This window comes from Nothobranchius furzeri, chromosome 19, assembly GCF_043380555.1.
Source record: "Nothobranchius furzeri strain GRZ-AD chromosome 19, NfurGRZ-RIMD1, whole genome shotgun sequence".
NCBI classification, from domain to species: domain Eukaryota; kingdom Metazoa; phylum Chordata; class Actinopteri; order Cyprinodontiformes; family Nothobranchiidae; genus Nothobranchius; species Nothobranchius furzeri.
In genome coordinates, this window is record NC_091759.1 from 1,034,828 (window position 1) to 1,047,268 (window position 12,441).

Below are 12,441 nucleotides of genomic sequence, written 5' to 3' on the forward strand. Positions count from 1 at the left end.
AAGCTCAGTGCAACATGAGTAGCTACTACATATTTGTTGAATTTTCAGTAATGAAAATGTAAAAACCCATTTTTTCCTCAACATGTTTTTTTCCCTTTTCTTTAAAAAAGTAAAGCTAACCAAACAAAACTAGGTTGGAAAAGGGGGCGGGGCAGAGAGGTGAAGGTGGGGGTCGGGGGAGGGGCTACTCCATATCTTCTTTCTTAGTGATATAAGCAGCACTTAAAATTTTTATACACATTTACCAGAGCAACCCTGTAAGTGTCAAACTCAAACAGAGGAGATGAAGAAAGGGAAATGTAAGGCTTTTTCTTCATCGAGCGCTCGTCTCTGGAAAACTTCTCCGTTCCTTCTGCTTCCTCACGCACTCCAAACCCCGAAAAGGCTCGAGTATTTAAAGAAATTTACAGGATTTATGTACAAAAACTCAATGTTTGTGTTGGACTTTAACTTCCATCTTTCTAAAAATGACTCCATATATCTGGTAAAGGGAGATAAACACAAAGTGGGGGGAAAAAAATTAAATTGATATTTCACATTTTGCACTCGTAACTAGTGGCTCTACTCGATAACACGTCTGATCAACAGAAAGTAAGAAAAAATGTTTACTGGTACAGATGAAACGGGAGGACTGGAATGTTAACACGATTGCACATCTAGAACCAGAAAAGCCTGAAAGCTTCTCTGTCCGGTAGGCTGAGGGGGCCACGCCCCCCCAGGGTTTAACTTTTTGTGTTTTACAGTAATCATAACCAACAGCACCAATAAAACGGACCTCTGCTAAGTATCAGGCACCGATTTTCACTTGCTAGCAAAGAGATCCCCTCTCAGCACAAAGGAAGTGAGGCGACCGTAGCACGGGTCCTCACATCCACCGACACTCGGAAAATAAAATACACACACAAAAAAAAAGCTAAAATCCAAAATAGAACAAAAATGAAGCCAACCGACATCGTCTTTCAAGTTTTTACCCTTGCATCACCAACCTCCCCTCTTAAAATAAAACTAAAAAGCATCAAAACTTATAAAATAACTCTTCCTTAAATCCAGGACAGGGAGAAACTTTGGGAAAAACTGGGCGAACACTTTTAAAAAATTATTCGTCCCAAGTTCACAGTTGATTAAGGAGTGATGCAAGAAAAAGGTAAGTCTAACCAGTTGTGGATGGATGGGTGAGGGTGGGTGGGGTGAAAGGTAGAATCTGGGCCATCGAGTCGTCATCGAACGTTAATGCTCATGATGCGGATCCAACGAGGCTAAAAATAAACAGAATCAAAACAAACTCTTCTTTCACACTAGTGCAAAAAAGACATCTTGTTCTCATTTTCCTTTTTCTCTAAAACAAGCTGTCGCTAAAGGAGAGGCGAGTGTTTGAGACTAAACCCAGGTGAGGAGGTGTGTGTGTTTCAATGGTGGTGATGTGGAATAAAGAACAGAAAAAGAGGAGGTGTGGTTACGGTTCCTTGGCTCCACCCTCAGGACACAGCTGCCGCCTTGGGCATGTGGATGGAGGACAGGCGTGCCAAGGACACCTCCACCGTGGCGCGTTTTCTAGGCCCGCGCTTGGCTGGTGAGGCTTTGGAGGAGTTCAGGGTGAGGCAGGAGTCGACTCCTCCCGTCACAGCTCCTCCAACAATGACTCCTCCTCCTCCAGCAGCTCCGTTCTTCAACAAGGCCCGACCACACACCTGGTTCACCAAACTTGTGATCTGCTCCTAAATGAAAACTGATTTTATGGCTGATTGTTTTTTAGCTTAAAACACAAAATAACATTTGAGAAATTATTAAAATAGACTGAAATAGTTGAGAAACAAGAGAGAAATAAATCTGAGCTATATCAGTTACAAAAAGGAAAAAACAAAACATGCATTTGTGCCCTTTTCTGAGTGAATGTCGCCCTCTGGTGGGCTTTAAGTGAATTACCTCATCATATCGGTACATCATCTTCAGGCCCCGGCAGGACTTGTGCTTCTCCACGTAACGAAGGGCACATTCTAGACAGAAGACCACGTTATCTGTCTCCTGGACCACCTGCACACCGAACAACAATAATAAACAACAGGTAATCATTTAAATGTGACCTAAAGCTTTTAGAGTCTCACCATGGACAGGTAGCAGAGATGTTGACAGATCTGGCAGCGTCTCTCTAAGGTCTCCAGCGCTAGCCACTTCCCGCGGGGCTTCTTGCGCCCCTCGCCGGGCCCGAGGTTGCCATCATGTGTGCCGTAGCGGGCGGAGGAGAGCAAACCTGCCTTATAAAGTTCCTGACGTTGGTGCAACTCTATGTTCCTGCACAAGGAGAAGGATGAGTGTTAATGGAGTCTGGATATCCTTTAACGACTGCGGCTGTGAGTTTGTGTTTGTAGCGTCGTGCCTGAGGTCTTTGAGGAGTGAGGAGATGGTGGTGAGGAGCAGGCCGTTGTCTCTCTTGGACTCAGCTGTAGCGATCTGATACAGTAACTTCTCCATGGAGAAAGGTTTGGCTATACAACGACATTTCAGGTCCTGGAGGAATAAAACATTAGTCTACACAAAATAATGGACAGCAAACACAGATAATCTTGAGGAAACTGATCATTTTAAAGCGATCCGACCTTCATGTGGGAAGGTAAAGCCCTAAACCTTCTGGTTTTAACGCCGTCGATGGTCTGTATTTGTGAAGTGCCTTCATACCCCGGGTTTCCACGGGAGCCATCAGCAGCACGTTACTGCAGCAGCACGTCTAGCTGCTGCTTGGCCCTTCCCACGAGACGCGACGCAGTAGAGGAGCAGCTGTCACCGACAGGGCACGAAGTCACACGAGTGACTTCGTCAGTAAACACAACAACAAGCAGGAGAAAACTACAACATGGTTTGTGTTTTATGTTCTGTCCGTTTTATAATCGCCAATACAGACCTGAAAAACAAAGGAGACCGCTAGCTAGGTGATAACTTCTCACGGGGCCGCACAGTTAGTAACCTTTTTTAAAGTAAAGCGACCGGAAGGCAGTACGTTCTTTATTCTGAAAATCTCGGGAGCTTCTCTCCATTTCCGCGTCCGATTTCCTGTCTTTCCTTCCCCAAAAATGTCGAACTTGACCCGTTTCAGAGGCGTCGCGCGTAGGAAATAGAACCGGCGCGTAAAGGCCGCGACATGCTGCTCCTGAGACGCGGCCGACTCGCGCTGCTGACGGCTGCTGACGGCTCCTGTGGAAAAGGTTCTGTTGACCACAGCCGTTCCTATCAGCAGCTATGACGTGCTGCTGATAGGAACGTGCTGCTGACGGCTGCTGTGGAAAGCCGGGGTTAGGGTTCTACAACCCCCCAAGGCGCTTCACAACACAATCAGTCATCCATCCATTCACACGCTGGTGGGGATGAGCTACGACGTAGCCACAGCTGCCCTGGGCACCCTGACAGAGACGATGCCTGCCGGTGCCGAACACAGGCGCCACCGGTCCCTACGACCATCACACCTCCACCTCCCTGCCTGACTGTTGTTCCACGTGGAAGAGGATGCACACCCTCCAGACAGCGGCACCTTTGCCTCCGACCATAACCCAGTGAGTCCTAAACTTCTGTAGAACAGGGTGTGACGTATTTTAGCTACTTAATGTAAACCTGGTTTCATTGAAGTGCTTTCTTAGTCCTACAGTCTGAGCGTGGTGACTGCAAGAGAAACCAGCTTTCCAAATTAATTTGGTTAAGTTGATTTTTTCCCCAAAGCCAGCCTGGTTTGCCCCTCAAGAAGAAAACAGTTTTGTGTTTTAAGTCTGGTCGGAAACATTTAAGTGTGGCGAAAGGCAAAAACGTATGAAATCTGAAAGCAGGCAGAACTTCTATTTGTCTTCTATAACTAAAAATATGTTAAAGGAGAAATGTTTCATTCATAACATACTTATTGGATGAATTACAGATGACATTAGTGAGCAGTGCTTGGTTCAGTGGTTGTAAATGTGTGTGCATCATCACAAAGATCTAAAATATCAGATTGGGGAGAATTCTCTCTTTAAAGCAGCAATCCAGAGTTTAGCCCCTTTTCAGGAATTATGTTGGCCTAGAACTCAAAACCAGCCACTGAATCGATACCGGTACTTAACGGTACCAATTTTTGATACTTTTTAATATTTTAATTCTCTTTTATAATTAAATATATATTTTTCTCACTATATAACCATATTTGATAAATATCACGATAAATAACATACAACTGTTTGTATTTTAACATCGTCCTTGTAGTTTTATAAGCTGATAATTAAACTGAAGCAAACATCTTTACTGTGAACTAAATTTACTGTGTATCTTCATTCCTTTTGCCGTCCTTTTTCATTTGATTTTTCCTACTGGGAAGTTAGAATTTCCGAGGAGAAAGCGAACGCACCATTAGATGATAACAATGGTGGCAATGGAAGCTAATTTATCAAGCTAACGTTATCTTAAACAGTTTATTTAGCTTCTGGAGCAGATTAAAACGATGATGCCTCACACTTAGATCGTTGTCGCTGGTTTCATCTTCACCCAATCACTCGTCGCATTTAGTAAAGTGAAGCCAAACTTTAGAGCGCGTTCATGTTCTTCTAGTCAGAATTTCGGAGTTCCAAGGAGAAAGTGAACGCACCATTAGTGAAATGGAAGCTAACAAATCAAGCTAACATTATCTTAAACATTTTATTTACCTACCGGAGCAGATTAAGATGAGGATGTCTCACTTAGATAGTTGTCGCTGGTTTCATCATCACCCAGTTACCCATCACATTTAGTGAAGTGGACCCAAGCTTTAGCGTGTGTTCTTTCTACCATGCTGCTCTGTTTACAACTGGCTCGCAGCGACCGACGACATAACGCTCTTGCGCATGCGCAGCTGTCTTGGCAAGTTCTCGTTGTGAAGGACGGGTACCGAAACGAGGCACCGTTTCAAATGACGTGAATCGGTGCTCGGTTGGTACTATGGAATTCGGTCGGTACCTTAAAAAGTACAGAATTCGGTACCCATCCCTAGTCCTAGCACTGTCCAATAGCATGCAGGGCCAGTTTGATAGACAACTGTAGATCCCGCCCCTGAGTGAGCCGTGACGATGGTTTGTGGTCAGACTAGAATTGTGTATAATTTATTTAGAAGTCTCTTATCCTGTACTGGGATATCATTTACTACGCCCCCCTCCGTTCCGCAGAGCCCCACTAACCAATAGCGGTCGACATCTGCTTACATCCAGCTGTTTATCACTGACGTAACGAGACAGCGACATTTCTTGGACATATAAATCTTAAATAGCATAACGTGAAACTGATTATTGGAAAACAAGGTGTTCACTAGCGAGAGGCGTCGCTTTACATCTTTTCCACCTCTAGATGGTGCCGTCTGAGAAAATGAGCACATTTCTGCTTTAAAGTACGAGTTTCCCAGCATCCGTCTCCCTCGGACTCCTGAACTGACCTTAGCTGCCTGGTAACCCAGGTTCATCCAGTGCGGCGTAGCGAAGTGCACCGTCTCCGACACGCTGTAGCCACAACACACTTTAGAGACGAAGGCACCGGGGAAGCAGACCACGAACTGGCCGCTCCGCTGCACCGTGCGGTAGACCTTGATGCCTTCGCGGCAAAGCACTTCTGGAGAAATCTGGGAGGAGGAGGAAGGATCAGCGTTACTGACAGGGTATCTGCAGATTTAAGGGAGCCAAATTTAAGACTTTTTAAGACCTTTTTTAAGGCCACTTTGACCAAATTTAAGCTATTTTAAAAATTAAATTTAAGCGAAAATTTCCAGCTATTGCCTGGAACCGGTGCTAACCACGTCGTGAGTGTGGGATTAGCCATCCAGTTACCATTAAACTTGCCCTTCCCCATGGCACAAGCTCCCACTAGCTTAACCAGCTAATGTGCTTATCTAGAAAAATAGCCCCCTTTCACAACCAGCTGAATGTGTACAGTTCCGCTTACGCCAGCGTCATACACAAAAAATGCTGAACACTAACTAGAAATTCACGAAATGTTTATAGAAATAAAAGAATCTTGTTTATTGGGTCTTTGGTAATTTAAGACCTCTGGAAACTGGATTTAAGGATTATTTGTCATTTTTAAGGACTTTTAAGGCCTTAAATTAGGAAAAGCTAATTTAAGACTTTTTAAGGACCTGCGGATACCCTGTACTGAGCACCACGCTTCTGTTTACGGAACAGCGAGGAGGAAAACACGCACCATAATGTTCCTCTCCAGCATTTCTAGTCCTGGGGTGCCGTTGGCTTGAAGCAGTGTATGGACCACCTTGTCCAGCTTGGCCTTCTCCTCAGCAGGGACAGAATACCTGAGAGAGGAGGAGCGTGGTGTTAGAACACAGCAGGGCCCTCAGCAGCCAAAGCTCTGTGCAGACTTACCAAATGCAATCAGCACCAGTGTGTAAGTAATCAATATATGGAAGGCGATTTTGGTCTCGAGACCAGCATGAGGTAGAAAAGACCATGCCAATGTTTAGCCAGGGAATGGTCACCCCTACAGGAACGGGAGGAATTCAAATGAAAACATCAGATGAAAAAATCTGAGGAGACTCGGCTGAGGTTCTTACCAGGCACAGCACCCAGATGTCTCAGTATGGATCCAGAGTTGTTAGGGAGGACAGCGAGGTTCCACCCGTGTCTGACAAAAAAAGAAAACGTTGGACTTGGCAGGTATAACGTCTGCCACGTTAAAAAGGAGACACTTACTTAGAGAATGGCTCTGATTTTCCAGTGGGGAATCCGCTTCCGTGTGTACTGGTGTCCACTTTTCCACAGTGAACCGCCACATGGGTGTCCCTCTGCTCCACGACCCTCCAGTACTCTTGCTGCAGCGGGAGGAAAAGGTTAAACGTTTGCCTAATCATGTTTGGCGTGTCCGAGCGGACGGGACGAACCTCGACCTCCGCAGCCACCGGCTCCTTGTTAAAGCACATGGTCATGGTGTTGCGGGCTATCCTGAAGAAGTTGGTCAGGGACACCGATTTCCCCTGCAACACAAATCTAGTTAAACACCGCGAGTGGCGACCTGTCAGAACAAAAACTAGAACGGTTATGGGGCTCAACCATGAAAAAATAAAGACATAATGAATAAAGAATTTCTACTCTTACAGTGTTATGCACGTAGACATGTTAGTTAAGGCTCCAGCTCCCCCCTTAAACAGCAATTTCACCACTTCGGCAGTTAGATACACTGCATAGAAACCTGGCAATTCCCTTTTTTTTTCCCACCGAACGAGGCCTTTCCGAGAGTAATCAGAGGTAATTACGGCCTCTAGACGTGAACTTTGTTCTCCTGATGGAGAAAGTGAAACCTAACCTCCTCCTGGGGGCCTCTCGTGATGAAAACACACAAACGTGAGCCGAGCAGAAAACGGTCAGTTGTTCTGACAAGCCGAGTTCTACTGACCGTACCGGGTCGGGACTAGACCTCCGTCCTGCAAAAGGAGGTCACGAGCAGAGATTTAGTTATCAAACAGAACGGTCTTGGGCAGAGGTATCTGCACACATTTGTTCAGGTGTGGATGGGATTTTAGGGAGGAGACCTGGGAGCACGGAGCCAACCGTGAGAATGGGAGTGCTGGATTAGAGGAGGGGTGGGGGTAGCTTCTTCTCTGAGCTACGGAGTTACAGTAATCCCTCGCTACTTCGCGGTTCGTTCATCGCGGATTCGCGGATTTTTTCTTTGGAGCATTTTTCAGGGGGAATTCGCAGATTCGCGGTATTTTTCACTGATTCGCGGTATTTTTCTATGCGAAATATCAAGAAATTCTTGTTTTTTTTTTTTCATCAATTTCATCATAAAATGCACTTTTTGTAATAAAACTAAAAAAAAACAAGTAAAAAAATTTTTTTTCTTGAGTTTTACCCACAAAAAGAGAATGTGATCATACGATAATTCAATAGGGAGCGTGGTTTCACAGACGCGGAAGCGATAGCGTCGGTGAAACGCCGGCTGATCTAGGAAACCTCCGAGCGTTCGAGCGTCAACGAAGTGACACGGAAATGCCGGGCTTTCCAGAAGTAAGTAAAATAACTTACTATGAGCTGATAGTTCGTTGGATGGATCGGTAGGTTGGAAACTCTGATCATGAATCTGAAGAAACGATGACTTAGTGGTGAGCTGGAAAGGCGACTTCCGTTTATAGCCGCGGTTTGTGACGTAGGTGCGACGTGGAGGGAATCCCCGCGAGGGGCATGCTGGGAGTCCCTACTTCGCGGATTTTCACCTATCGCGGCCAGGTCTGGAACGCATCTACCGCGATAAACGAGGGATCACTGTATTCCCGTAGCGATCAAAAAGGCGAGAGAAAGTCGCGGATCAATTATTCCATCATTTTATTACATAAGCTGGAAAGTCTGTAAAAGAATCACGGGATTCTTTCCTTTAAATCATACAAAAGACAAGTGAGATGGGTCAACAGTGGAGACACGATTCCATACGAAAACCAAACCTCAGGTGAACACTTCAGAGATTTGCAGCTGTTGGGCTGCTCCTCTCTCATGTAGTAGAAGGTGAAGAGATTTAAGGAACGTTCTCTTAGAGGAAAAACAGTTTTAGTAAAGTGCTACAAGTTCAGCGTGATGCGGCTCGAGGGAACAGGGACGCGTTGCCAAAAAAACGATCTGACCCAGAGGTCAAGTGGAAGGGCCAATCAATGCTTGGCTCCCCAACTTCCGCTGTTTCCAATGCTCAAAAATCGAGTCCAGGGTTTTAAGACGCGTTTACATTTTTCCTCAATCGGCTTTTTGAGACGCGGTGAGCGTTTTTCTAAAGTGAAACCAAAATCGTAAGAATCTGGCAACAAAGAAGCAGATCTTAGATGCTTCCATGCTGAACAGCTACTGCTGATGGAAAACCTTTAAATGACAAGAGAAGTTATCAGCACTCAAGAATCAGATCACACGGAAGGACGAACAGAAAGCTTTGGTGCGGGGGGCGGCGTTCCACTTACGTGTCTTTTTGCTTCGTGGAGTAAACATGTAGCGTGTTTATGTCCTTACCTTGTAAATACATTTGTACTGGTCACCGGGAACGCCCCCGTCCTCCTTCGCCTGCTCCTCTCCGTGCTGCCTGTCCTCTTTGCCTTGTTTTTCCTGAGCGAAGAGCCGACGCCGGCCCGCTTTGACCTGAGCCTCCAGCTCCTTCAGACGGTGATAGACGCCGTTGGTGCGATGGTTTCCTGTCGTGCTTCCCACGATACTGCCCACCAGCCCGTTCTTGGGCTCGTAGCGTGGCAGCAAGAGCCCGCTAGAAACCGCAGAATCCAAAAGACCTTCCAGGGGGCCCTGGCGCGACTCCAGGTTCTTTTTCTCCTGCAGCACCTCGCTCAGGAGTCGGAGGCGCTCATCAGCGCTGAGCGAGTCGTAGGAGAGGATGTACTGGAGGTACGCCTCCTGCAGCTTGGCCAGCCGGTCCTGCGCGGACTTTGGGATGCGCAGAAGGTCAGCGAGCTTGGTCCACTTCTTCAGGTCCATCACCTGCTGCATGCCGCCCATGTCGTTGATGCGCTGGAAAAATCGTGACAGGTCCACTTCACAGCCGCCTGCAGGAAGCAGACGAAACAAAAACAGGTTTGATTCAAGCTAAAAGGTCAAAATTTTAACCCTTCGATGCATGAATTATGAAATCTTCAACCATGATTTTTTAAACAATTTTTTCATTCATCTTTAGGTGTGAATGAAACAAATTTCATATTTTTTGTAACATTTAATTTACATATAGTTTATTACATGTCCACCTCAGTGGACAGCGTGCATTCTGAACATGAAATATGTTGGCTTGACTTACTGACGTCCAAATGGAGGGGCTCAAATGCAATAAAGTCTTCAACAGCTGTACTTAATAGTAAAAATAAATAAATAACGATTTTGAGTACCTGTCCACTGTAGTGACCATTATGCATCAAAGGGTTAAATGTTTTAATTAAAAAAAATCAAATAAATTCAAAACATTTAAATGAAATTGAATATAAAATTATTGAATAAAACATTAAAAATAGAAAAATAGAAAATTGAAAAGAAGTATTAAAATTTTTTATAATAAAAATTAAAATCGAACATTTCTAACATTTGAACAGCCGTTGTTTGACAGAGCCGCTTTATTTTATTTTATGACATCATCAGTCACCCATCCCGCGTCCGTCCCACAACTAGTGCATCCTTAGGTTTAACAGAAATCCAGACTTGCTCTCAGAAAATGCTGCTCCACACAGAACTGATCGAACGTCTCAGCATCTTTTGTTTATTGTTGTTTATTCATTTAGCAGACGCTTTTATCCAAAGCGACTTACAACTTATAACCTATGGGGCATGTTGGGGTCTCAGCATCCTCGTGTTTTACTCAAACGTGTGTAGAAGTGGCAGAAAAGACGACCGGTTGAGCAGAAAATGTTTAAATAACTGGGATTGTGTTAATATTCCAACACAGAGCCAGGAGCCTTTAAGCGATGCTGACGCCAAACAAAAGCAGGTGATCGTTAAAGGATTAGATCCTCCAATGAGACCGGAGCATTTCATCTAGCTGTCTGAATCACCTCTGCAGCCACCAAGACACAAGCGGATGTGCTGGGGACACTACAGGAAGTGGTTTGGACACGGAGCAGCTGGCTCGCCGCTGTGGTTCCGAGTCTAGCATCCTACTGGAGCTGCTTCCATTCATAAAACATAACAGAGAACTCCACAGATAAGGACTCTTTTAGCGACCGCTCTTTCAGGATTGTTGCACATTTTTACCGTCTTCTATAAACGGGGACATAAACTCCAGAGGAGGCCGACAGCGAGGGCTGCTGATGTCATATTTGTAACATTTGGATGCTTTACAACTCCTTTAATAAACTACTAACTGCTGCTTTCAGCAACTTCATCTAGCGTATAACCCTTAAATCTTTGACGACAGCTTCCTCTGAGCCGAGTAACAATTTAGAACAGACTTTAATTCCCTTCCTGTAAAATCAATAGCTCCTGTTTTCTGCGGGAGGAAGCTGGGGGATTGTTTTTCGGAGGTAGCTGTGTTTGCCGAGGCTTTGTGTAAAGATCACAGAGGTGTTTCGGCTGGCTTACCGATGACAGGCGGCTCATCCATGGTAATGCCCTGAGATTTAAGGTGCTTGCGGATGCAAGCCAGCCGCTGCACGTTGGGGCCCCAGCGTCGGCCCAGCATGTGGACCCTCTGCACCTGCGTGACAAAACGCATCTCCTCGTTCAGTTTGCACTCTGGCCGCCAGTCCTGCGGTGGCACCACCCGACACATGCCGGCCACCTCCGCCTGTTCCCTCGCTGCGTCCAAGTACACCAGAGGGTCCTGAAACTCCCTTGGAGCTGGCCGGAAGACGGGGGCTTCGCCCAGCGCCACCCACCCTTCTGGCTTGCTCCGCTGGCGATCCCACTCCTTCTCCTGCTCCCGCTCCTTCTGGCGCGTCAGCTCCTTCTCGCGCTCCCACTCAGTGTCGCGGTCGGCAAGCCGCAGCGCTGCTGGTTTGACTTGTCCGGGGCTGTTGGTGGAGGGAAGAGGAGAAGAGGCGGAGCAGGAAGAGGAAGCGGAGGAAGAGGAGGAGGCGGCGGTGGTGGAGGAAGAGGACACAGAGGTTTGTTGAGGGTCTGAGGTAGTGCTGGCTCCACTGGGGTTTGGTGAACTATTGTGGCCTAATGAAGGTGAGGAAGAGGAGGAGCTCCGACCATGTGACCTGCTCTGCTGCTGCTGTGCTTGTCGTATCAACATGAGTTTGCCAGCTGACGCACGCTTAGGTCGCTGGTTCACGGGCTCCAGGTTGGTTGCTGGTGTAGAAGGAGGTGTGGTTTGTTGAGGCGGGGGCGTAGAGGAGGAAGTAACAGGCTGTGTTTGTTTGGGAGAGGCGGCTGTTTCCGTCACAGGCCTGTTAGAAACCAGAGTGGTGGCGGTGGCGTTTTGTTTGCTAGCTTTCTCCTCGTTGGCCATCTTCTTGCTGCTGCTACGCGTCTCCAAAGGGGCGGACTGAATCTTGGCCTTCTTGGCCTCAGCACCACTAGTTTTGGCTTTCTGCTCCACAAGCCCTGCACTGACAGAGTTAAGCACCACCTCCAGACGACGTTTGGAGTTTCGCAGCCCCTCTCGCCCCGGACACGCGCCCTGGCCTTGCTGGCACTGTTTCTGCCCGCTCTCCTTGGCCAGGGCGTTGTGCCACTGCCCATTTAGCCTGCCGTTGAGCCGGGCACCAGCAGCCGCGTTGTGCAGCCCGTTTGATAGTAGCACCTGTTTGCGGGTTTTTGCATTGCTAGGGTGGGCTGGTGCCGCTGCTTTTCCTGAGTTGGCCAGCCTACTGCTGGCTGCTGGCTGGCTGTGCTGATTGTGATTGTTCGCCGACGATGGCGCCGAGGCGGCGGTGTTGTGTTTGTTGCTGCTGCTGAGTTTGGTTTTTTTGCCCAGTTCTCTCTGTTTGGCTTTGGTGTAGGTGACGTGGCCCTTGGACACGGTGGCTGTGTACTTCTTCACAGT

The 12,441-nt window shown here is 46.9% G+C and overlaps 1 protein-coding gene across 4 annotated transcripts in view; it reads right to left on the reverse strand.

Moving 5' to 3' along the window:
• Positions 1-1,285: 1,285 nt before the first annotated feature.
• The window catches only part of jarid2b (jumonji and AT-rich interaction domain containing 2b), a 346,573-nt gene continuing 335,417 nt past the window's right edge, over positions 1,286-12,441 (reverse strand). For all 4 annotated transcript variants that reach the window (XM_070547377.1, XM_070547378.1, XM_015973765.3 and 1 more), the window contains 12 exons: positions 11,031-12,441; positions 8,973-9,514; positions 6,866-6,958; positions 6,678-6,796; positions 6,539-6,609; positions 6,351-6,465; positions 6,175-6,280; positions 5,414-5,596; positions 2,375-2,505; positions 2,103-2,289; positions 1,924-2,031; positions 1,286-1,715 (listed from right to left, as the gene is read on the reverse strand). The exon at positions 11,031-12,441 is cut by the window's right edge and continues 90 nt beyond it. In XM_070547377.1, coding sequence (XP_070403478.1) covers positions 1,476-1,715; positions 1,924-2,031; positions 2,103-2,289; positions 2,375-2,505; positions 5,414-5,596; positions 6,175-6,280; positions 6,351-6,465; positions 6,539-6,609; positions 6,678-6,796; positions 6,866-6,958; positions 8,973-9,514; positions 11,031-12,441 — 3,306 coding nt within the window. In that variant the 3' untranslated portion in view covers positions 1,286-1,475. The remainder of the gene's footprint in view (positions 1,716-1,923; positions 2,032-2,102; positions 2,290-2,374; positions 2,506-5,413; positions 5,597-6,174; positions 6,281-6,350; positions 6,466-6,538; positions 6,610-6,677; positions 6,797-6,865; positions 6,959-8,972; positions 9,515-11,030) is intronic.